General features: G+C 31.0%; 1 protein-coding gene across 1 annotated transcript in view; it reads left to right on the top strand.

The window, feature by feature from the left end:
• The window catches only part of LOC106869541 (uncharacterized), a 502,813-nt gene that overhangs the window by 116,858 nt on the left and 360,293 nt on the right, over positions 1-25,662 (top strand). Inside the window, exons 29-51 of the mRNA XM_089360195.1 lie at positions 102-128; positions 3,380-3,409; positions 3,696-3,725; positions 4,550-4,576; positions 5,773-5,802; positions 6,626-6,652; positions 8,234-8,263; positions 8,550-8,579; positions 9,405-9,431; positions 10,994-11,023; positions 11,311-11,340; positions 12,165-12,191; positions 13,225-13,254; positions 14,078-14,104; positions 18,531-18,560; positions 18,867-18,890; positions 19,280-19,309; positions 19,921-19,950; positions 22,478-22,507; positions 22,823-22,852; positions 24,480-24,509; positions 24,835-24,864; positions 25,521-25,550. Coding sequence (XP_089216321.1) covers positions 102-128; positions 3,380-3,409; positions 3,696-3,725; positions 4,550-4,576; positions 5,773-5,802; positions 6,626-6,652; positions 8,234-8,263; positions 8,550-8,579; positions 9,405-9,431; positions 10,994-11,023; positions 11,311-11,340; positions 12,165-12,191; positions 13,225-13,254; positions 14,078-14,104; positions 18,531-18,560; positions 18,867-18,890; positions 19,280-19,309; positions 19,921-19,950; positions 22,478-22,507; positions 22,823-22,852; positions 24,480-24,509; positions 24,835-24,864; positions 25,521-25,550 — 666 coding nt within the window. The remainder of the gene's footprint in view (positions 1-101; positions 129-3,379; positions 3,410-3,695; positions 3,726-4,549; positions 4,577-5,772; positions 5,803-6,625; positions 6,653-8,233; positions 8,264-8,549; positions 8,580-9,404; positions 9,432-10,993; positions 11,024-11,310; positions 11,341-12,164; positions 12,192-13,224; positions 13,255-14,077; positions 14,105-18,530; positions 18,561-18,866; positions 18,891-19,279; positions 19,310-19,920; positions 19,951-22,477; positions 22,508-22,822; positions 22,853-24,479; positions 24,510-24,834; positions 24,865-25,520; positions 25,551-25,662) is intronic.

Below are 25,662 nucleotides of genomic sequence, written 5' to 3'. Positions count from 1 at the left end.
AAAATGGTATATATATATTTTTCTGTAGTCGTAGATTAGCAGTTGTTCTTAGCCATGTATTAAGTCTTATGATTTAGTTACAATATTATTTGATTTCGCAGATGTGACAGAGGAAGAGTATCCAAGAGGTAAGCAGGGTTTCATTTCGATTTCTATGAAATAAAATAAAGAATTTCATCAAAGAAAGAAATTCTTATATTTTCAGACATGATTAGGTAATAATTATTATGCTTAAATAAACACATACTGAATATATTTTCTCAGTATTTGTAAGTATTTTTACTTTTCAGTAATCTATTTCGTCATATTTGTGTAAAGCACAACATAGCTATATTGCTGATACATCTCCGAAATGTTCTTATAATAGATAGTCGTAATAGAGTTTAGTTAATATTTTCAATTATTATATATCTTTTACGTAATAATTTTATTGTTATTATTTTGAGAGTGGAAGTTGTCTCTCTATCTTACATATTATAATAATAACACCCTACGTTGATCTTGTTAATGGAACCAGGTTTTTAGATCTACATTTGCTTAATAGTCATGGTTTAATAGCACACTTTCGTTCGATGCAGGTAATTTTCTGCAACCTGGTTATTGGATTGTAAATACTGATGAGAGAGTTAAGTTATATTAAATCTCTGAGCGAGAGATAAACAGTAACAGTACGGAATCGTAAAATATACTTGGCAATTAAATGTGGCGGTCCTATAGAGGATGGTGCTACTGTTGCTTTTAGCTCTAGGGAGACATCGCCTCCAGCTGGCCAACGACAGTATTTGCGAGGAGGGTCATCGCTCCCATCTCTTGCCTTACATGACTCACACACCCCGAGTTTCTGGGTGGTTACCCGTCTTCTGTGTGTGTTAATCACTGGCTAGTGATTAAGAACTCACTCCACTCTCAAAATACTATATCCTTTTTCTAGCAACACCCTGTCGGTGATCTCGTAAAAGAATCCGTACTATTACTGTTTATCTTTCGCTCAGAGATTTAATATAACTTATCTCACTCTTTTACAAGATCAGCGACAGTGTGTCGTTAAAAGAAGGATATAGTATTTTGCGAGTGGAATGAGTTCTTCATTACTAGCCAGCGATTAACATACACTGAAGACGAGTAACCACCCAGTAATTCGGGTCTGTGTGTATCACGCAAGGCTAGAGATGGGAGCGATGAACTCCCTCGCAAATACCAATCGGACACAGACTGTGTCGTTGGCTAACTGGAGGAGATATTCCCCTGGGGCTAAAAACAACAGTAGCACTGTCCTCTATAGGACCGCCACATTGAGTTACCAAATATATTTTACGTAAATACCGATGTTTTGTTTTTATGCCAGCATCGTCTAATCAACTGATTTGTTATACATTTCCGTACAACTATGTGCAAATTTCAAAGTTCTCACTGCATAAGAAAAAAAAACTAGATATGTTTTAATATTTTCTAAATAGTAACAAGTATTCCTGTGCCATCGTCAGTTCCTGCTTGTTGTTGTTGTTGTTGTTGTTGTTGTTGTTGTTGTTGTTGTTGTTGTTCTTCTTCTTCTTCTTCTTCTTCTTCTTCTTCTTCTTCTTCTTCTTCTTCTTCTTCTTCTTCTTCTTCTTTACTTGTACTAATTTCATCGCATACCGAGTGAAGAAAACACTAAACCAATCAGTTTCATACACTCCTACGTTGAGCATTGGCGTTAAAAGTAATACTTGTCTTCTGGTTTCGAGTCTTTCTGTTTTTGGCTTAGAGTCTGTATAAAACATTATTATTATTATTATTATTATTATTATTATTATTATTATTATTATTATTATTATTATTATCATTATTGAGTGAGCGAGAATTGCATGCCATCAAAGTGACACAGGGTTTCAAATATATGAAACCCAGCATACCCATCATGACTATCTGTCCGATAAGGGTACACCAGCCACATGCATCACAACCATATGTGAGCAACATGGTGATCTCATATCAGTATAAATTGCGCATGATCTTCCAGGTGGGAACCAGTTAGTATTTTCTTCAGGTCGAGTAGCCCCTCCCGTTCAAAAGTCCTTGAATAGGGTTTGTTTAGGAATGTTGAACGAAGCACCCATATTTCGAAACTGAATTATGTAGACCCTACAAAATTCCTCTCAACACATAGCTATGATGCGCCCTCACTACTTCTGCTTGTGATCAGAGATGCACCAAGGGACATGCTCAATTGGTTATAGTCAAGCAACTGAGAAGAAAATCTATGATATTGTGCAGAATATTTGGTGTAGCCCATCTTTTACATCAAAACAAAACATGTACATAATAACATTTCCAATCAGTTAAGATCAGAAACCATGAGAGTCACTGCCTGATACTGCACCAGGGCATTTATTATTATTATTATTATTATTATTATTATTATTATTATTATTATTATTATTATTATTATTATTATTATTATTATTGATACACTCTTAAAAAACAGTTTTCCAGAATGATTACTTTTTTTATCATAGTGTTGATGTTCCCGTTTCCATTTAAGTATATGAAGTGTCACAGTTTGTATTTTATTAATGGTTGCTAGTTTATCGTTAAGGGTTACTAGTAAGAGGAACGTTGATTCTTAATTCTTGAATAATTTCTATTCAAGATTGTTGCCATATTCAACATTTCCAATACCAAGAGGAGAATATGATATTCTCTTCTGTTTATATTTTTGTTGATATAGTTCTGCCTCGAACGTTTTGTTGATATTCTGAAACTATTCTGCAAGTTGATTCATTGTGTCTTGTCACTGTTTAATTTGTTTTGAATGCGTTAGGCATATCCATGAGATTTATGTATATGTATATATATATATATATATATATATATATATATATATATATATATATATATATATATATATATATATATATATATATACACACACTTATAAACCTATTCTTTAATTTCATTATTTGTGTTGTTGGTGTTTGCTTTCTTTTTATTTGTCGTTTGTATATTCATTATTTATTTTTTCTTGTTAAATGTTTTTTTACGATATTACATTGGTTTTAAGTATCTATTTAATTAGCTAACAAGACCGAAAGTTACTTCTAGATGTGTGCTATTCGAAGTCTGGATATTCTTGTCATTTTGTGTTAGTCACATTTTCGCTGTCGAGTGTATCATTAGAATTTCTACATAAATTGATATCTCTGTATCCGAGATTTATACGTGGATAATTTCCCAAGTTCTATTAGAGACAATTATTAAAGGTTCTAAGCACAGATTGTGAACGAATATATTTTCTCGGAGGCTTAGGTTAATACCCTTTCTTCCTGCTAATTAGTACTGACTATTAGATGTTTTGCAAAACCGTTTTTTAAAATATGTAAATATTTCGTTAATTCTACAGAGGTTATAACAGAAACTTCAACTCGCACAGGTAAGCTAGTGCAGATTTCTAAGCTCCTATCTTCATACATTTAATATTTCAATACTTTTAATGTCAGTATTTTACACTTTTAATAATAACATTCTTGTTTTATAGCATTTACTAGATTAACATCTTTTTACATTAGATATATTCCAATTCAAGTACTTGTATATATTGTCACTTTGAAATAGTTTTAAACGAAAGTAATTGTTTCTGTTGCCGAATAAGTTTAAGATATCTTTTTGAGTGCTTGTGTTTCACTTATCTGATGCATAATACTTTTGTCCTTCATTAGAAAAACAATCCGAGGTGGAATTTTCAGTTGGTGAGTGAGACATTATTACCTACAGTTGTCTTGCTTCTGCTTACGTCGTTGTTGAGTCTCCGTTTGAGTTATCTGCGTTTCTCTGTTTATTGTTGTATTCTACACTTTTTCTTCAGTGTAAACACCGTGAAACATAATGTGCGTTTTCGTTGAATCTTGCAATGTTTGCTGCTAAAACCTGTAAATCTGTTGGATTATTTTTGGTATAAGACTTTCCAAAACAACATTATGAAATAGTAATAGAATAAAAAGTTTTGTATCTATTGTTTAAAAGAAAAAAATAAAGCATTATGTTTATATATTTCTCAGTTTTATACAACGTTGTAACTACTTTTTACGTGATATTGCATTAGAAAACAAAAATAGAACTAACATAAACGATGTGCTTATTTCATTTCATCAATTTATTTCGCCGTAGAAGGTTTATTTCATCTCTATGTAAAGATGAAATAAGCCTTCTAGGGCGAAATAAATTGATGAAATGACGATTACAAGAGGCTCGACGTAAAGATAGAATAAACTTTTGATGTGCTTATTTCATAATATAAAATAATAACTAGCTCTATAATGTTTACTCAGTCGCTGTCGTTGTCATAGTATGTACTTAATGGATTTTACGGCTAGCTCATGATTTGTGAGTAATTGGGAATAAAAATATGAGATATTCTGTAATTACACACGAAATAATATGCCACTTTTGGGATACTATTTACGTGAATTGGAAAAAGGGTATATATATATGTTTCTGTAGTCGTAGATTAGCAGTTGTTCTTAGCCATGTAGTAAGACTTGTGATTTAGTTACAATATTATTTGATTTCGCAGATGTGACAGAAGAAGAATATCCAAGAGGTAAGCAGGGTTTCATTTCGATTTCTATGAAATAAAATAAAGAATTTCATCAAAGAAAGAAATTCTTATATTTTCAGACATAATTAGGTAATAATTATTATGCTTAAATAAACACATACTGAATATATTTTCTCAGTATTTGTAAGTATTTTTACTTTCAGTAATCTATTTCGTCATATTTGAGTAAAGCACCACATAGTTATGTTGCTGATACATCTCCGAAATTTTCATATAATAAATAGTCTTAATTGAGTTTAGCTAATATTCTCAATTGCTATATATCTTTCAGGTAATAATTTTATTGGTATTATTGTTATAGTGGACGTCGTCGCACCATCACTACCTATTGATAATAACAGCACTCCATGTCGATCTAGTTAATTGAACCAGGTTTTTAGATCTATATTTTCTTATTAGTCATGATTTAATAGCATACTTTCGTTCGATGCAGGGCTAAAATTTTCTGCAAACCGATTATTGGATTGTAAATAGCGATGTTTTGTTTTTATACCAGCATCGTCTAATCAACTGTTTTGTTGTACATGCTCAGGACAACTATATGCTGGATTCAGAGTTCTAACTGCTTAGAAGAATACGAGATATGCTTTAATATTTTCTAACTAGTAACAAGTGTTACTGTATCATCGCCAGTTTCTTCTTCTTCTTCTTCTTCTTCTTCTTCTTCTTCTTCTTCTTCTTCTTCTTCTTCTTCTTCTTCTTCTTCTTCTTCTTCTTCTTCTTCTTCTCCTCCTCTACACTCCCCTCCTCCCCTCACCACACCCTCCCCTCACCACACCCTCCCCTCACCACACCCTCCCCTCACCACACCCTCCCCTCACCACACCCTCCCCTCACCACACCCTCCCCTCACCACACCCTCCCCTCACCACACCCTCCCCTCACCACACCCTCCTCTCACCACACCCTCCCCTCACCACACCCCCCTCCCCCTCCCCCTCCCCCTCCTTCTTCTTCTTCTTCTTCTTCTTCTTCTTCTTCTTCTTCTTCTTCTTCTTCTTCTTCTTCTTCTTCTTCTTCTTCTTCTTCTTCTTCTTCTTCTTCTTCTTCCCATGTCATGTCACTTTGAAATAGTTTTAATCGAAAGTAATTGTTCCAGTATCCGAACACTGTTAAGTTATCTTTTTGAGTGCTTGTGTTTCACTTATCTGATGCATAATACTTTTGTCTTTCATTAGAAAAACAATCCGAGGTGGAATTTTCAGTTGGTGAGTGAGACATTATTACCTACAGTTGTCTTGCTTCTGCTTACGTCGTTGTTGAGTCTCCGTTTGAGTTATCTGCGTTTCTCTGTTTATTGTTGTATTCTACACTTTTCCTTCAGTGTAAACACCGTGAAACATAATGTGTGTTTTCGTCGAATCTTGCAATGTTTGCTGCTAAAACCTGTAAATCTGTTGGATTATTCTTGGTATAAGACTTTCCAAAACAACATTATGAAATAATAATAGAATAAAAAGTTTTCATTCTATTGTTTAAAAGAAAAATTAAAGCATTATGTTTATATATTTCTCAGTTTTATACAACGTTGTAACTACTTATTACGTGATATTGCATTAGAAAACAAAAATAGAACTGACATAAACGATGTGCTTATTTCATTTCATCAATTTATTTCGCCGTAGAAGGTTTATTTCATCTCTATGTAAAGATGAAATAAGCCTTCTAGGGCGAAATAAATTGATGAAATGACGATTACAAGAAGCTGGACGTAAAGATGGAATAAGCTTTTGATGTGCTTATTTCATAATATAAAATAATAACTAGCTCTATAATTTTTACTCAGTCGCTGTCGTTGTCATAGTATGTACTTAATGGATTTTACGGCTAGCTCATGATTTGTGAGTAATTGGGAATAAAAATATGAGATATTCTGTAATTACACACGAAATATTATGCCACTTTTGGGATACTATTTACGTGAATTGGAAAAATGGTATATATATATTTTTCTGTAGTCGTAGATTAGCAGTTGTTCTTAGCCATGTATTAAGTCTTATGATTTAGTTACAATATTATTTGATTTCGCAGATGTGACAGAGGAAGAATATCCAAGAGGTAAGCAGGGTTTCATTTCGATTTCTATGAAATAAAATAAAGAATTTCATCAAAGAAAGAAATTCTTATATTTTCAGACATAATTAGGTAATAATTATTATGCTTAAATAAACACACACTGAATATATTTTCTCAGTATTTGTAAGTATTTTTACTTTCAGTAATCTATTTCGTCATATTTGTGTAAAGCACAACATAGTTATGTTGCTGATACATCTCCGAATTTTCATATAATAAATAGTCTTAATTGAGTTTAGCTAATATTCTCAATTGCTATATATCTTTCAGGTAATAATTTTATTGGTATTATTGTTATAGTGGACGTCGACGCACCATCACTACATATTAATAATAACAGCAATCCATGTCGATCTAGTTAATTGAACCAGGTTTTTAGATCGATATTTTCTTATTAGTCATGATTTAATAGCATACTTTCGTTCGATGCAGGGCTAAAATTTTCTGCAAACCGATTATTGCATTGTAAATAGAGATGTATTGTTTTTATACCAGCATCGTTTAATCAAAACAAAACATGTACATAATAACATTTCCAATCAGTTAAGATCAGAAACCATGAGAGTCACTGCCTGATACTGCACCGGGGCATTTATTATTATTATTATTATTATTATTATTATTATTATTATTATTATTGATACACGCTTAAAAAACAGTTTTCCAGAATGATTACTTTTTTTATCATAGTGTTGATGTTCCCGTTTCCATTTAAGTATATGAAGTGTCACAGTTTGTATTTTATTAATGGTTGCTAGTTTATCGTTAAGGGTTACTAGTAAGAGGAACGTTGATATTTAATTCCTGAATAATTTCTATTCAAGATTGTTGCCATATTCAACATTTCCAATACCAAGAGGAGAATATGATATTCTCTTCTGTTTATATTTTTGTTGATATAGTTCTGCCTCGAACGTTTTGTTGATATTCTGAAACTATTCTGCAAGTTGATTCATTGTGTCTTGTCACTGTTTAATTTGTTTTGAATGCGTTAGGCATATCCATGAGATTTATGTATATGTATGTATATATATATATATATATATATATATATATATATATATATATATATATATATATATATACACACACACTTATAAACCTATTCTTTAATTTCATTATTTGTGTTGTTGGTGTTTGCTTTCTTTTTATTTGTCGTTTGTATATTCATTATTTATTTTTTCCTGTTAAATGTTTTTTTTTCGATATTACATTGGTTTTAAGTATCTATTTAATTAGCTAACAAGACCGAAAGTTATTTCTAGATTTGTGCTATTCGAAGTCTGGATATTCTTGTCATTTTGTGTTAGTCACATTTTCGCTGTCGAGTGTATCATTAGAATTTCTACATAAATTGATATCTCTGTATCCGAGATTTATACGTGGATAATTTCCCAAGTTCTATTAGAGACAATTATTAAAGGTTCTAAGCACAGATTGTGAACGAATATATTTTCTCGGAGGCTTAGGTTAATACCCTTTCTTCCTGCTAATTAGTACTGACTATTAGATGTTTTGCAAAACCGTTTTTTAAAATATATAAATATTTCGTTAATTCTACAGAGGTTATAACAGAAACTTCAACTCGCACAGGTAAGCTAGTGCAGATTTCTAAGCTCCTATCTTCATACATTTAATATTTCAATACTTTTAATGTCAGTATTTTACACTTTTAATAATAAAATTCTTGTTTTATAGCATTTACTAGATTAACATCTTTTTACATTAGATATATTCCAATTCAAGTACTTGTATATAGTTTCACTTTGAAATAGTTTCAAACGAAAGTAATTGTTTCTGTTGCCGAATAAGTTTAAGATATCTTTTTGAGTGCTTGTGTTTCATTTATCTGATGCATAATACTTTTGTCTTTCATTAGAAAAACAATCCGAGGTGGAATTTTCAGTTGGTGAGTGAGACATTATTACCTACAGTTGTCTTGCTTCTGCTTACGTCGTTGTTGAGTCTCCGTTTGAGTTATCTACGTTTCTCTATTTATTGTTGTATTCTACTCTTTTTCTTCAGTGTAAACACCGTGAAACATAATGTGCGTTTTCGTTGAATCTTGCAATGTTTGCGGCTAAAACCTGTAAATCTGTTGGATTATTCTTGGTATAAGACTTTCCAAAACAACATTATGAAATAATAATAGAATAAAAAGTTTCGTATCTATTGTTTAAAAGAAAAAAATTAAAGCATTATGTTTATATATTTCTCAGTTTTATACAACGTTGTAACTACTCATTACGTGATATTGCATTAGAAAACAAAAATAGAACTAACATAAACGATGTGCTTATTTCATTTCATCAATTTATTTCGCCGTAGAAGGTTAATTTCATCTCCATGTAAAGATGAAATAAGCCTTCTAGGGCGAAATAAATTGATGAAATGACGATTACAAGAGGCTCGACGTAAAGATAGAATAAACTTTTGATGTGCTTATTTCATAATATAAAATAATAATTAGCTCTATAATGTTTACTCAGTCGCTGTCGTTGTCATAGTATGTACTTAATGGATTTTACGGCTAGCTCATGATTTGTGAGTAATTGGGAATAAAAATATGAGATATTCTGTAATTACACACGAAATATTATGCCACTTTTGGGATACTATTTACGTGAATTGGAAAAAGGGTATATATATATTTTTCTGTAGTCGTAGATTAGCAGTTGTTCTTAGCCATGTATTAAGTCTTATGATTTAGTTACAATATTATTTGATTTCGCAGATGTGACAGAGGAAGAATATCCAAGAGGTAAGCAGGGTTTCATTTCGATTTCTATGAAATAAAATAAAGAATTTCATCAAAGAAAGAAATTCTTATATTTTCAGACATAATTAGGTAATAATTATTATGCTTAAATAAACACATACTGAATATATTTTCTCAGTATTTGTAAGTATTTTTACTTTTTAGTAATTTATTTCGTCATATTTGTGTAAAGCACAACATAGTTATGTTGCTGATACATCTCCGAAATTTTCATATAATAAATAGTCTTAATTGAGTTTAGCTAATATTCTAAATTGTTATATATCTTTCAGGTAATAATTTTATTGGTATTATTGTTATAGTGGACGTCGACACACCATCACTACATATTAATAATAACAGCACTCCATGTCGATCTAGTTTTTAGATCGATATTTTCTTATTAGTCATGATTTAATAGCATACTTTCGTTCGATGAAGGGCTAAAATTTTCTGCAAACCGATTATTGGATTGTAAATAGCGATGTATTGTTTTTATACCAGCATCGTCTCATCAAAACAAAACATGTACATAATAACATTTCCAATCAGTTAAGATCAGAAACCATGAGAGTCACTGCCTGATACTGCACCAGGGCATTTATTATTATTATTATTATTATTATTATTATTATTATTATTATTATTATTGATACACGCTTAAAAAACAGTTTTCCAGAATGATTATTTTTTTTATCATAGTGTTGATGTTCCCGTTTCCATTTAAGTATATGAAGTGTCACAGTTTGTATTTTATTAATGGTTGCTAGTTTATCGTTACGGGTTACTAGTAAGAGGAACGTTGATTTTTAATTCTTGAATAATTTCTATTCAAGATTGTTACCATATTCAACATTTCCAATACCAAGAGGAGAATATGATATTCTCTTCTGTTTATATTTTTGTTGATATAGTTCTGCCTCGAACGTTTTGTTGATATTCTGAAACTATTCTGCAAGTTGATTCATTGTGTCTTGTCACTGTTTAATTTGTTTTGAATGCGTTAGGCATATCCATGAGATTTATGTATATGTATGTATATATATATATATATATATATATATATATATATATATATATATATATCTACACACACTTATAAACCTATTCTTTAATTTCATTATTTGTGTTGTTGGTGTTTGCTTTCTTTTTATTTGTCGTTTGTATATTCATTATTTATTTTTTCCTGTTAAATGTTTTTTTTTCGATATTACGTTGGGTTTAAGTATCTATTTAATTTGCAACCAAGACCGAAAGTTACTTCTAGATTTGTGCTATTCGAAGTCTGGATATTCTTGTCATTTTGTGTTAGTCACATTTTCGCTGTAGAGTGTATCATTAGAATTTCTACATAAATTGATATCTCTGTATCCGAGATTTATACGTGGATAATTTCCCAAGTTCTATTAGAGACAATTATTAAAGGTTCTAAGCACAGATTGTGAACGAATATATTTTCTCGGAGGCTTAGGTTAATACCCTTTCTTCCTGCTAATTAGTACTGACTATTAGATGTTTTGCAAAACCGTTTTTTAAAATATGTAAATATTTCGTTAATTCTACAGAGGTTATAACAGAAACTTCAACTCGCACAGGTAAGCTAGTGCAGATTTCTAAGCTCCTATCTTCATACATTTAATATTTCAATACTTTTAATGTCAGTATTTTACATTTTTAATAATAACATTCTTGTTTTATAGCATTTACTAGATTAACATCTTTTTACATTAGATATATTCCAATTCAAGTACTTGTATATAGTTTCACTTTGAAATAGTTTTAAACGAAAGTAATTGTTTCTGTTGGCCGAATAAGTTTAAGATATCTTTTTGAGTGCTTGTGTTTCACTTATCTGATGCATAATACTTTTGTCTTTCATTAGAAAAACAATCCGAGGTGGAATTTTCAGTTGGTGAGTGAGACATTATTACCTACAGTTGTCTTGCTTCTGCTTACGTCGTTGTTGAGTCTCCGTTTGAGTTATCTGCGTTTTTCTGTTTATTGTTGTATTCTACACTTTTTCTTCAGTGTAAACACCGTAAAACATAATGTGCGTTTTCGTCGAATCTTGCAATGTTTGCTGCTAAAACCTGTAAATCTGTTGGATTATTCTTGGTATAAGACTTTCCAAAACAACATTATGAAATAATAATAGAATAAAAAGTTTTGTATCTATTGTTTAAAAGAAAAAATTAAAGCATTATGTTTATATATTTCTCAGTTTTATACAACGTTGTAACTACTTATTACGTGATATTGCATTAGAAAACAAAAATAGAACTAACATAAACGATGTGCTTATTTCATTTCATCAATTTATTTCGCCGTAGAAGGTTTATTTCATATCTATGTAAAGATGAAATAAGCCTTCTAGGGCGAAATAAATTGATGAAATGACGATTACAAGAAGCTGGACGTAAAGATAGAATAAGCTTTTGACGTGCTTATTTCATAATATAAAATAATAACTAGCTCTATAATGTTTACTCAGTCACTGTCGTTGTCATAGTATGTACTTAATGGATTTTACGGCTAGCTCATGATTTGTGAGTAATTGGGAATAAAAATATGAGATATTCTGTAATTACACACGAAATAATATGCCACTTTTGGGATACTATTTACGTGAATTGGAAAAATGGTATATATATATTTTTCTGTAGTCGTAGATTAGCAGTTGTTCTTAGCCATGTAGTAAGACTTGTGATTTAGTTACAATATTATTTGATTTCGCAGATGTGACAGAGGAAGAATATCCAAGAGGTAAGCAGGGTTTCATTTCGATTTCTATGAAATAAAATAAAGAATTTCATCAAAGAAAGAAATTCTTATATTTTAAGACATAATTAGGTAATAATTATTATGCTTAAATAAACACACACTGAATATATTTTGTCAGTATTTGTAAGTATTTTTACTTTCAGTAATCTATTTCGTCATATTAGAGTAAAGCACCACATAGTTATGTTGCTGATACATATCTGAAATTTTCATATAATAAATAGTCTTAATTGAGTTTAGCTAATATTCTCAATTGCTATATATCTTTCAGGTAATAATTTTATTGGTATTATTGTTATAGTGGACGTCGTCGCACCATCACTACCTATTGATAATAACAGCACTCCATGTCGATCTAGTTAATTGAACCAGGTTTTTAGATCTATATTTTCTTATTAGTCATGATTTAATAGCATACTTTCGTTCGATGCAGGGCTAAAATTTTCTGCAAACCGATTATTGGATTGTAAATAGCGATGTTTTGTTTTTATACCAGCATCGTCTAATCAACTGTTTTGTTGTACATGCTCAGGACAACTATATGCTGGATTCAGAGTTCTAATTGCTTAGAAGAATACGAGATATGCTTTAATATTTTCTAACTAGTAACAAGTGTTACTGTATCGTCGCCAGTTTCTTCTTCTTCTTCTTCTTCTTCTTCTTCTTCTTCTTCTTCTCCTCCTCCTCCTCCACACTCCCCTCCTCCCCTCACCACCCCTCCTCCTCCCATCCCCTCCTCCTCCTCCTCCATCTTCTTTTTCTTCTTCTTCTTCTTCTTCTTCTTCTTCTCCTTCTTCTTCTTCTTCTTCTTCTTCTTCTTCTTCTTCTTCTTCTTCTTCTTCTTCTTCTTCTTCTTCTTCTTCTTCTTCTTCTTCTTCTTCTTCTTCCCATGTCATGTCACTTTGAAATAGTTTTAATCGAAAGTAATTGTTCCAGTATCCGAACACTGTTAAGTTATCTTTTTGAGTGCTTGTGTTTTACTTATCTGATGCATAATACTTTTGTCTTTCATTAGAAAAACAATCCGAGGTGGAATTTTCAGTTGGTGAGTGAGACATTATTACCTACAGTTGTCTTGCTTCTGCTTACGTCGTTGTTGAGTCTCCGTTTGAGTTATCTGCGTTTCTCTGTTTATTGTTGTATTCTACACTTTTCCTTCAGTGTAAACACCGTGAAACATAATGTGTGTTTTCGTCGAATCTTGCAATGTTTGCTGCTAAAACCTGTAAATCTGTTGGACTATTCTCGGTATAAGACTTTCCAAAACAACATTATGAAATAATAATAGAATAAAAAGTTTTGTATCTATTGTTTAAAAGAAAAATTAAAGCATTATGTTTATATATTTCTCAGTGTTATACAACGTTGTAACTACTTATTACGTGATATTGCATTAGAAAACAAAAATAGAACTAACATAAACGATGTGCTTATTTCATTTCATCAATTTATTTCGCCGTAGAAGGTTTATTTCATCTCTATGTAAAGATAAAATAAGCCTTCTAGGGCGAAATAAATTGATGAAATGACGATTACAAGAAGCTGGACGTAAAGATGGAATAAGCTTTTGATGTGCTTATTTCATAATATAAAATAATAACTAGCTCTATAATGTTTACTCAGTCGCTGACGTTGTCATAGTATGTACTTAATGGATTTTACGGCTAGCTCATGATTTGTGAGTAATTGGGAATAAAAATATGAGATATTCTGTAATTACACACGAAATAATATGCCACTTTTGGGATACTATTTACGTGAATTGGAAAAATGGTATATATATATTTTTGTGTAGTCGTAGATTAGCAGTTGTTCTTAGCCATGTAGTAAGACTTGTGATTTAGTTACAATATTATTTGATTTCGCAGATGTGACAGAGGAAGAATATCCAAGAGGTAAGCAGGGTTTCATTTCGATTTCTATGAAATAAAATAAAGAATTTCATCAAAGAAAGAAATTCTTATATTTTAAGACATAATTAGGTAATAATTATTATGCTTAAATAAACACATACTGAATATATTTTCTCAGTATTTGTAAGTATTTTTACTTTCAGTAATCTATTTCGTCATATTTGTGTAAAGCACAACATAGTTATGTTGCTGATACATCTCCGAAATTTTCATATAATAAATAGTCTTAATTGAGTTTAGCTAATATTCTCAATTGTTATATATCTTTTAGGTAATAATTTTATTGGTATTATTGTTATTGTGGACGTCGTCGCACCATCACTACATATTGATAATGACAGCACTCCATGTCGATCTAATTAATTGAACCAGGTTTTTAGATCTATATTTTCTTATTAGTCATGGTTTAATAGCATACTTTCGTTCGATGCAGGGCTAAAATTTTCTGCAAACCGATTATTGGATTGTAAATAGCGATGTTTTGTTTTTATACCAGCATCGTCTAATCAACTGTTTTGTTGTTCATGCTCAGGACAACTATATGCAGGATTCAGAGTTCTAACTGCTTAGAAGAATACGAGATATGCTTTAATATTTTCTAACTAGTAACAAGTGTTACTGTATCATCGCCAGTTTCTTCTTCTTCTTCTTCTTCTTCTTCTTCTTCTTCTTCTTCTTCTTCTTCTTCTTCTTCTTCTTCTTCTTCTTCTTCTTCTTCTTCTTCTTCTTCTTCCATATTACGTAACTTGTAACAGTTTCATCGCATACCGAGTGAAGAAAACAGTTGAGCTTCGCTGTTAGAAGTAATACTAGTCTTCTTGCACAGGTGTCGATTCGGGCGACAATATCCTCTACTTTTGGCCTTGTGTCTGTATAAAACATTATTATTATTATTATTATTATTATTATTATTATTATTATTATTATTATTATTATTATTATTGTGTGAGAGAGCAATGTATGCCATCAAAGTGACACAGGGGTACAAATATATGAAACCCAGTTCAGCCATCATGACTACCCGTCTGACAAGTGTGCACCGGCCACATGCATCACAACCATATGCGCGCGACATGAGGATCTCATATCAATATAAACTGCGCATGGTCTTCTATGTTAGAATTTTGTTCAGGTCGAGTAGCCCATCCCGCTCAAAGTCTCTGAATTGGGTTTCTTTAGAGATATTGAAGGAAGCAACGATGTTTCCAGAAGTCTATTATTTAGACTGCACCAATTTTCTATCAACACATAGGTATAATGCTCCCTCACTACTTCCGCTTGTGATCAGAGATGCACATATGGTCATCCACTAAGAGACATGCTCAATTGATTAAAATCAAACAGCCGTGAAGCAAGTCTCTGATATTGTGCAGAACATTTGTTGTAGCCCATCCTTTACATGAAGACAAATATGTACATGATAACATTTCCAATCAGTTAACATCGGAAGCCATGAGAGCCACCGCCTGATACTGCACTAGGGCATTTATTATTATTATTATTATTATTATTATTATTATTATTATTATTATTATTATTATTATTATTATTATTCAGTAGTCTTATTTTTATGACGTGCTTTTACTGCACTACCGAGCGCAGCTCTGTGTGCTTTGGGTATGTGCTGTAGTTTTTTGTGATGCTCTTATAGTTACTGTATTGAAATTGCTTTACATAGGATATGTGCGGTACCTTGTAGTGCTCTTTTCTGTATGTTATATATATTCGTTATTCCTGGTGTTTTTGTTATGTATTTGTCTGAATATTTTTCCATCACACCAAATGCGCCCACTATGATAGGAATTGTTTCTGTTTTTAGATTCCACATTCGAGTTATCTCTATTTCCAGGTTTTTGTATTTTGAAAGTTTCTCCATTTCTTTTAGAGAAACTCTGTCATCTGTTGGTATTGATACCTCAATTAGAAAGCATTTTTTCTTGATGATCTCTGACAACTATATCTGGCCTATTGGTCTTAATTTCTCTATCTGTGTGTATTGGCATATCCCAGAGTATGGTTGCTTTCTCGTTTTCTGTGACCTTTTCTGGCGTGCGTCTATACCATCTTTTTTTCTATTGTAATTCTATAGTATTATCATAGTTTCCAGTATATGTAGGTCCCAAGTCTGTCGTGTCAGTGAATATATTCCTTCTTAGCCAGGACTGGGCAGCCAGAGACAATATGATTTATTGTTTCTCCTCCATCTCCACATATTCTGAAGTTACTTGTTCTGTTTCTTTTCATTTTATGTTTTTGGTAATTTCTGGTGGGGAGGCTTTGATCTTGTGCTGCAGTTAAAAATCCTTCAGTCTCTGCTATGAGTCCTGAGTTTCTTAGCCATTGCTGGGATTTTGCTTTGTCTATTTGGATTTCATTTGTTTTACATTTGTTGTTTCTCATTTGTTGTTTCTACTTTTTCTTCATAGTTGTTAGACTGTATGACTTTTTGTTTGTATTTGTCAGCTTCCTTAAAAACTGAAAATAGATTTTTGTTTTGTTAGTGTTTTGTGGCTATTTGTATTAGTTTTCCTTGCTTCTGAAGTAGGTATTTTTGTAGTCCTATGGTAGTTATTTTGTAACAGCTTTCTAGCTGTATAATGCCTGTATCACCTTCTATACGTTGTATATATAACTTTTCTATATCAGATTTTGGGTGATGCATCTTAAATCCTGTCGTTATTTTTCTTGTTTTCCTGTCTATTTTGATTAGTTCATTTAGAGTCCAGTTAAGGATATTGTAGCTGTAACACATAACTGGGACTGCTCAAGTGTTGATACCTATTATCTTATTTTTCGCATTGAGCTCTGTTTTCAGTATTAGTCTAACTTGTCTATAGTATTATTTTTATTTTCTCTTTCAGTTGTGTGTGTTGTATCTTACAGAGTTCATTGATTCCTAAATATTTGTATGTCTGCTTTGGTCTAATTCTTTTATTTCATTTGTTTGCTTTATCTAGTGTGATGTTGCTACTCTTAACTAGTTTTCCTCTTTTCAAGGTTGCTTTGGCACATTTTTCTAAGCCAAATCTTATATATATATTTCTTTGGTAAATCCATGTACTGTCTGTAGTAGTGTTTCCAGCTGTTTATCATTTGTAGCGTACAGTTTTAGGTCATCCACATATAAGAGGTGGCTGATTGCTTTCCCGTAACAGTTATATCCACATCCAGTTCTGTTTAGCATGTCAGATAAAGGTGTCAGTGCCAAGCAGAAAAAGGTTATTATTATTATTATTATTATTATTATTATTATTATTATTATTATTATTATTATTATTATTATTGATACACGTTTAGAAAACAGTTTTCTGGAATGATAATTTATTTTGTCATAGTGTTGATGTTCACCTTTCCATTTAGGTATATGAAGCGTCACAATTTGTATTTTGTTTGTGGTTGCTATTTTATCAGTAAAGTTTATAATGAAGAGGAACATTCAATTTTTAATTCTTGTATTAATTCCACCCAAGTTTGTTGTCATATTCAACGTTTCTAATACCAAGAGGAGAATATCATGTTCACTTGTGTTTATATTTTTGTTGATATAGTTCTGCCTCGAACTTTTTGTCGATATTCTGAAACTATTCTGCAAGTTGATTCGTTGTGTCTTATCACTGTTTAATTTGTTTTGAATGCGTTAGGCATATCATTGAGATTTATATATATACTTATAAGCCTATTCTTTAATTTCGTTATTTGTGTTGGTATCTGGTTTTTTATTCGTTAATTATATATTCATTATTTGTTTTTTCCCTTTTAAATGTTCTTTTTAGATATCACATTGCTTTTAAATATCTATTTAAATTAGCTAACATGACCGAAGTTACTTCTAGATCTGTGCTACTTTAAGTTTGGATATTTTGTTAGTCTCATTTTTGCTGTCTAGTGTATCTTCATATTTTCATATTTTGATAGCTTTCTTTCCGAGATTTATATGGGGATAATTTTCCAGCTTCTATTAAAGATTTATTAGCGTTCACTATAATTGAACTATGAGTTGTATTTTTTTGTCTCTTGATTCTCGAGATTAACATTTTCGAGATATGAATTATTTCCCTATTATTGTGAACCTTTATATACTCGAGTAAAGCCTTCCTTTTTATTGAAATCCCACAAATACCGGCCTAATTTGTTTGTATAATATGCATGGTACCGATACACCTTGAGATTATAAACTATTGAAACTACTAACTTAGTTTCATATTTATGTTAGCTTATGTGTCGTAGAAACATTTAGGGTATAATAATTGAAATGAAAACAGTAGAATTTTTGGTAAGAACTGGATGGTCGTTGAATAAACTCTAAAACGCTTTGGAAATAAAAGCTTTTCAGCATGAAATTAAATTTAGTTATTTACTATGTTAATATTTATTTCTACATTGTTTACATTATTTGTTAATTTAACAGAATCTGTACCAGAAACGGAATATTGGATAGGTAAGCATCTGAAAATATATGTTGAAATAAATATCAAATTATTTTGCTTCAAAAGAAACTTTTGAGCTTTAAACGCATTGACTATAAAAGTCCTTTAAAATTACTATTGCACTCCGTTACGCTTTTGTAAGAAATGCCTAGTTGGGGAATAGATTTGCCATGATTATAATTGTAATTTGTAATCCATACTTATTTACGGCTTGCATTATTTAAAAACATATATAAAAAGTTATATAGAATATTAAGTTCCTCAGTCTAAAATATTTAGTTTTTAACTTAAAGAAAATTCTTATATTTTCCATCTAGATCGACCTTATGCTGAACAAATTGGTGAGTTTATTTGGTTTTAGTGTCAATAATTACACACGATATTATGTTTTGAGTAGAAGGTAGCATAAATATTGGAGTTGTGCTTAAGTTTACAATTTCCTACAAATTCTAATGTGCCATTTAGAAAAAAAATATTATCTTTATATTATTTTATTTAAGTAATGGTTCTTTTTGATGCTATATATTTTGAAACATTTAATTAGGATTTTCAATATTTCGTAACATCATTTCAGAAACATTCATTGTAAATATTTTTCTATAATTTCTAAGCTAGATCTTTTATTTTATCTTCTCCTCATCATATTTGTAAGAGGTTTTCGAGTATGTTTAACTTATACATTAACATTAATACAATGAAAAGTTAATAAGTTATTTTATTAAATTCACAGAAATAATATCGGAAACCATAACTCGTGGAGGTAAGGAATCTTTCCAGTACATTAATAATTCAGCATTTTCTCTTTATCCTGTTACTGTTACAATAAACGAAAAGGTGTCCATTTTCAATTACTGTCCTTAACTGAATTGAAGCAGTGGTCTAACCTTGATGTTCTGGCGATCTGAACAGGTAGCCTTCTATATCTGCATTAATTTGCAATTGTAAAATTGTACTGTGCAGCATGTAGCGTTACTCAGTTTGTTGGGGACAAATATTTGTGTTTAATCAGTAAAGTGTTCGGCAGTGGCATTATATACGTGCATTCATGCCTATAAAACTCCGAGTAATGATTGCTTGAATCACTATTTCCTCACAAATATAAACTCTATGCAATGTACCAAGTGCTCTTCCCTATCGTTTATACAAATGCACGAATAGATATATCTATGGATAGATATATGGGTCAATTTAGTTTTGTATTTAGAAAAGTATGCATACATACAAAATAATTTCGCACTCATAAAGATACATTGACATGTAGACGCGCGTGCACATACACGAACACAAGTATTTACATGCATACACGAATTCATATATGCATGCACATCGACATATAATATGTCAATTTTTCTTCATTTTAATTATGTTTAGAAAAGCGGTCGAAAGTGGAAGCCGCTCATGGTGAGTGTATATTATAAAACAATGTTTCTTACTTCCAGTGTTGGCTATTTGCTTCTAATTATGAATTTCAGTGCCTGCATAACATGTCATCATTGAATTTAGATACATTCAAATATTTGATTTCTCTTATCTATACAACAAAATGTATTATGGCATAATCACAGAACGATGCTCTTCAGAAAAGTAATCAAAAAGACGATAATTCTCTCTAAAATATCTCTTCAAATGTGCTGCTTCATAATTTAAAATGCACTGTAATCCTCCATAACATATCCCTTCAAATGCGCTGCTTCATAATTTAAAGTCACAATAATCTTTCATAATCACATTCCTTCAAATGCACTGCTTTGTAATCTAAGGTACAACAGTCCCCCATAACACATCCCTTCAAATGCGCTGCTTCGTTGACATTTCTTGCTTGTATTATCCAAGTTTTGCCCTTTTAGTAAGTGTTGGTACAATTGCTTAATATATCCTCTATTTTAAAAGTATAAATGAATGACACGTGCTTCTGTCACGTTTCCTCTATTTTCATCATTCATTAGCCATTTCAAGTACAATCTGCTTAAAATATCTTATTATTGTGCTGACTGTATGGAGTTTAATAAGTTGTAAACTTTATAATTGCATAGGCTTAGATTAATTTAATTTCTTTTAGAGTTTTCGATATATTATTAATTAGAACCGACAGATTTAATAGAACGACAAATAAAATACCTCGAGGTATGTAGTTTTTGATATTCTAGATGCATTAGTGACATAATCATCTATGCTCGCCAGTCACAACATAAATATTGTGAATAATGCAAACAGTTGTAAATTGCAAAGGCGCGCGAAAAAGTGAAGCCGAAACAGAAAACACACACACACACACACACACACACACACACACACGTATACTGTATGTGTATAGTTAGATGTAGGCCTACTACTGTATGAGATATCCACGTAGATTATCGTTAACCTGTCAGTTTCTACAATAATAATTAGTCGACCATTGTATTTAGCAGTGTAACTAGTTATGATAAACAGACCAGATGCAGTGGAATTACGATAAACAACTGTATAAAAATTTAGACCTTACACTTCATCATTGCAGTTACTTGGAACTCAGTACTGGATCTTCCATGTGCATTTGGCTGCCTAACTGCAATCGTTACACAGATTAAATATCTCATCTAAAGTGTTCCTCTAATGATCCATAACGGTTGGGCATCCATGGAACAGCCAATGCTCAATACTAATGACCTGAAATTGTGAATCGTACATGAGAACTAAATTTTTATACTGTTGTGTGCGCGCGCGCGCGTATACATTCGTTTGGCTAAATATTTGAAGGATCTATTATGATTTACACGACTGGATTCATTGTGTAATAATCATTTTGTGTAAACGTTCTTTTATGATCGCGTGTAATTTTATCGTGTTTTATCGAAAGTTACAAAATTTATAAAAAATTATTTTGGATGATATTTTCAACCACGATAGTTTTATGTAGCCTTATCTAAGAAGTGAAACAGACGTCGCTCTTCTCATAATATAAGCACTATTCATAATGCAATGATGTTTGAAATCAGTGAAGTATGACTTCAATGGGTATGTATGTATGTATGTGTGTATGCGTGTATGTATGTATGTATGTATGTATTTATGTACAACGTGTACTGGTAAAACTGTATTACATCTTGAAGTTTACATTTAAGTATTTAATATCTTTATTCATAAATGCACGAAAATCAGTTCTAATGTTATTAGATATTGTTACATTGACAAGTGTCTAAGCTATATTTTCAACATTACCTCAAAGTTATGTCACAGTAGAATGTACGTCATAATAGTGTCTATGATCTACACTGCATTCGCAATTGTCTCCGAAGTTGCTACATTATATAAGAATAAAAAACGTAATATAGCAATAAAAAACAGCAATAAAAACACGAGTGCCTTCAAAGTATTGACGCGTAAATTAATATTAGTTAATATGGTAAATTTGTAAACTATCCTACATGTATGAGATTGTAAAAATATATTTTCCTTAACAACACTACGGTATTCATGAATTTCAAAACAATAGGAAAGTATATATAGATAAACAGTCCGTAATTTTACGTAGTCTAAAATATTACGTCATAATCTTATATTCCATATTCAGAAGAACCCTCTGAGGTCGGATCCACAGTTGGTAAGTGTCTTCTAATGAGATTTCACAAAAATAAACAACTGTATGATCAATAATTAACATTCAAGTTACAATTAAGTTACAATTTATTAGAATAAATATGTGCAGTATAATTTGCATAATTATGAACCAATACGTAAAACGTATGATATTCGATCTTATATTAAATATTGAATGTTGATGTCATTCATTGTAAGTTTACTGATGAAGCTGTTGTGAAAGTATACTGGATAGATAGTTCCGTGTCGATTCATTAATAGATGTTATTGAAAATCGTCTATTTAACATTTGTTTATTGCAACAATTAATGCAGACTATAGTTAATTGACTGCGTTGCTAATTTCACAGAAATTGTTACTGAAACTGAATCCCGTATAGGTAAGCGTCTTTGAAATATCTAAGTTTCATAAAAATGAATAGTTTTCAGAAGATATATACACATTCCTTCTAATGTAAATCATATTTTTGATAATGTCCTTGTGCAGTTATGCGAAATGATACGCACAAGAAATAACTCTAATTCTAACAAATTTTTAATATTTGTAAAAGAGTAAATAACAGACGTAAAACCGCTCAATACCTAGTAAAAACTCCAGAGTAACAGATTTTTGGATAAATGAAGACAAGGATTTTGGTTTTGTGTGAAATAATCTAGCAAAGTCCTTATTGTATTTTATTTTAAATTTTACCCAGAAAAACCATCTGAAATTGAATCTACAGTTGGTGAGTTTAATTTTAAACAATTTCACTGGCTTTTAATGTTTGGCTTCAACGTTCATGTATAGCGGTGTGAAATCTATAATAACGCAAACGTTAAAAATATTCTATATCTAAAACACACACATTACACACACACACGCGCACACACACACACACACACACACACGCACACACACACACACACACACACACACACACACACACACACACACACACACACACACACTCTCGTAGCAACTTACACACTAAAATCAGACGCATGCATATACCTTCATAAAGAGACTCCATACAATTACATAAAATATTAATTCAGTGACGATGCATGTATCATACAGTATTTGTATCGTTGTGTAGAAAACAGTTTACAAAATTGTAAATGCACTACTTTAGTAGCTTTAATGTAAAGTTTTTAAAATATACATGGTATACATGGATATGTCAAATTTGTTTTTGATGAAGATGCCTGTAGTAATGCTGATTTTCAAAACGAGGTATTTGCATTCATAAAATTTGCTGTTTACTTTCTCTTCGTGCTTTATATATTTATATATTCTTTATATATTCTCTTTGGAGAATTCGCACGGTTCTAACTTGCAGCTGTTGGTGTAAAATATGTCTTCGTTTTGTTTGCTTTTGAAATTTTAGTGATTCTTTTATTCTGTTTTCATTTTCGTCTTTAAAATATCTTCAACATGATAGAAGGGAAAGTTATAGATGACTTAGATAATAGAATATTCTTCGTGAAAATCAAGAAAGCAAACGCATTTTTCGAAGTGTAATAGTCAGTCAGTTTTCACAACAGAAGCACAGATCTGCAATTTTTACCTACAAATATATAGATACGCGTGCGCGCACACGCACACACACACACACACGCGTACACACACACTCACGTACACACACACACACGCACACACACGCACACGCACGCACAAACGCACGTACACCCCCACACATACGTACGCGCACGCGCTCTCTCTCTGTGTCTCCACCGAGGTTGACCTTGCGTTTCATTCTTTCAAGGTCAATAAAATACGTACCAGTTGAGTATTGGTGTCGATGTAATCGACTTACTCCTTCCACTGAACTTGCTGGCCTTGTGCCAAAATTTGAAAGCAGTATATATGTGAATGTATATATATATATGAATATATTACTAGACATATTTGTGTGTCTAAATATAAGTGTACGCATTCATATGAATGTGTGTATGTATATATATATATATATATATATATATATATATATACATATGTACACACACACACACACTCACACAAACATATATATATATATATATATATATATATATATATGTATATATATACATGTATATACATATATACATGCACATGCATCCGCACATATATATAAGCATTTATATCTGTATGTATAAATATATATATATATACTTATGTATAAATATATACGCACATGGTGCATAAGTATCTACTTATACAAAAATACATATGCATAAATACATGCTCACATTTACATAGATGTAGATGCTATAGACATCTTGGTAAAATAAATTCGTTAAAATATTCTTTCGTTAATTGCCACATAATTGTGTATTCTGCCTTGAAGTATCTTTTGTAATATCTAACCCCACATTTCGTTAATTCTACAGAAATTGTAACAGAAAAAGTAACTCGCACAGGTAAGCTAATGCAAGATTGTTCATCACACTATCTATTTGTCTATCAAATACAAATATAAAAAGCTTTAGTTATCTGAGTTACTCCATTTACTAAATTATAATTAATTCGTGTATTCTTGTATATATTATCCATGGAAGAATATTCTTTTCCAGTAAAGTGAAACTATCATATATACACATACATGTAAATCTTGTGTTTTCGAATAATTCAGATAATAGTTCGGAAATATATGATTACAAACATAAAAAGCCTCAATATATTAGGTGTTTGTTAGTTATATAATGTAATCAGTAGGAGTACATAATTACATTTTCTTTTACTTAGAAACACGTTCTGAAGTCGAATCTACAGTTGGTGAGTGGGAAATTATTCACTATGATTTCTTGCTTCTAATTGTCGCCGAATTATACTTGATGTCTTCGTATATTTTTGTGATATTCTGGCTTTATTATTTATCGTTAGAAAATAATAGAAGTGCCTCATATATATTTGACTAACTCTTGAAGGATATTCTCACTAATGTTTGGCTCATGAAATGTGTGAAGTAGTAACTTACAGTGTTCTTACGATAATTAAACAGGAAAAAGAAACTCGTTTGTTGAGATTGTAGGACGTGACATAATTGATAATATTTTACTGTGTCTGTTTAAAAGTTTTGAGTGTGGTGTAACTTTTACTGCGTTTCAAATTTAGACATCGATTTTCTTATTCATATAAAGTATGTAAGAAAGAAATTTTTCTTTTATCGTAAGTGTTGTAAAAACCAAATGCTTTACATAACATCATCGCAATGAAAATACTTATAACATTTCAATGCTGAAATACGTTTAAAATATAGATAATATAAATAATGCGGATTAGCAGTGTAAAGGAAATCGTTTCTCACGAATGATACATATAATGATAAAAGTAATATATTCTAATGTTCTCATTTCCAAATATGCTGAACTATCATTGTTAGGTTTTTAACTGTTAAGTTCAGCTGCAATATTATTTCATTAATTTTACAGATATTGTGACGCAGGAGGAGCGTCCTAGAGGTGAGCAAACATATTTTCAACATTCTTTCAATGAACCTAGATATCTGTTTTATACACAATCCATAATTGCTTACGAAATTTCTATATATTCATGTCTGCAAAATATTCATGC

Source organism: Octopus bimaculoides, chromosome 1 (genome assembly GCF_046866305.1).
Source record: "Octopus bimaculoides isolate indiv1 chromosome 1, ASM4686630v1, whole genome shotgun sequence".
Lineage (NCBI taxonomy): Eukaryota > Metazoa > Mollusca > Cephalopoda > Octopoda > Octopodidae > Octopus > Octopus bimaculoides.
This window is presented reverse-complemented; position numbering and strand designations above follow the sequence as displayed.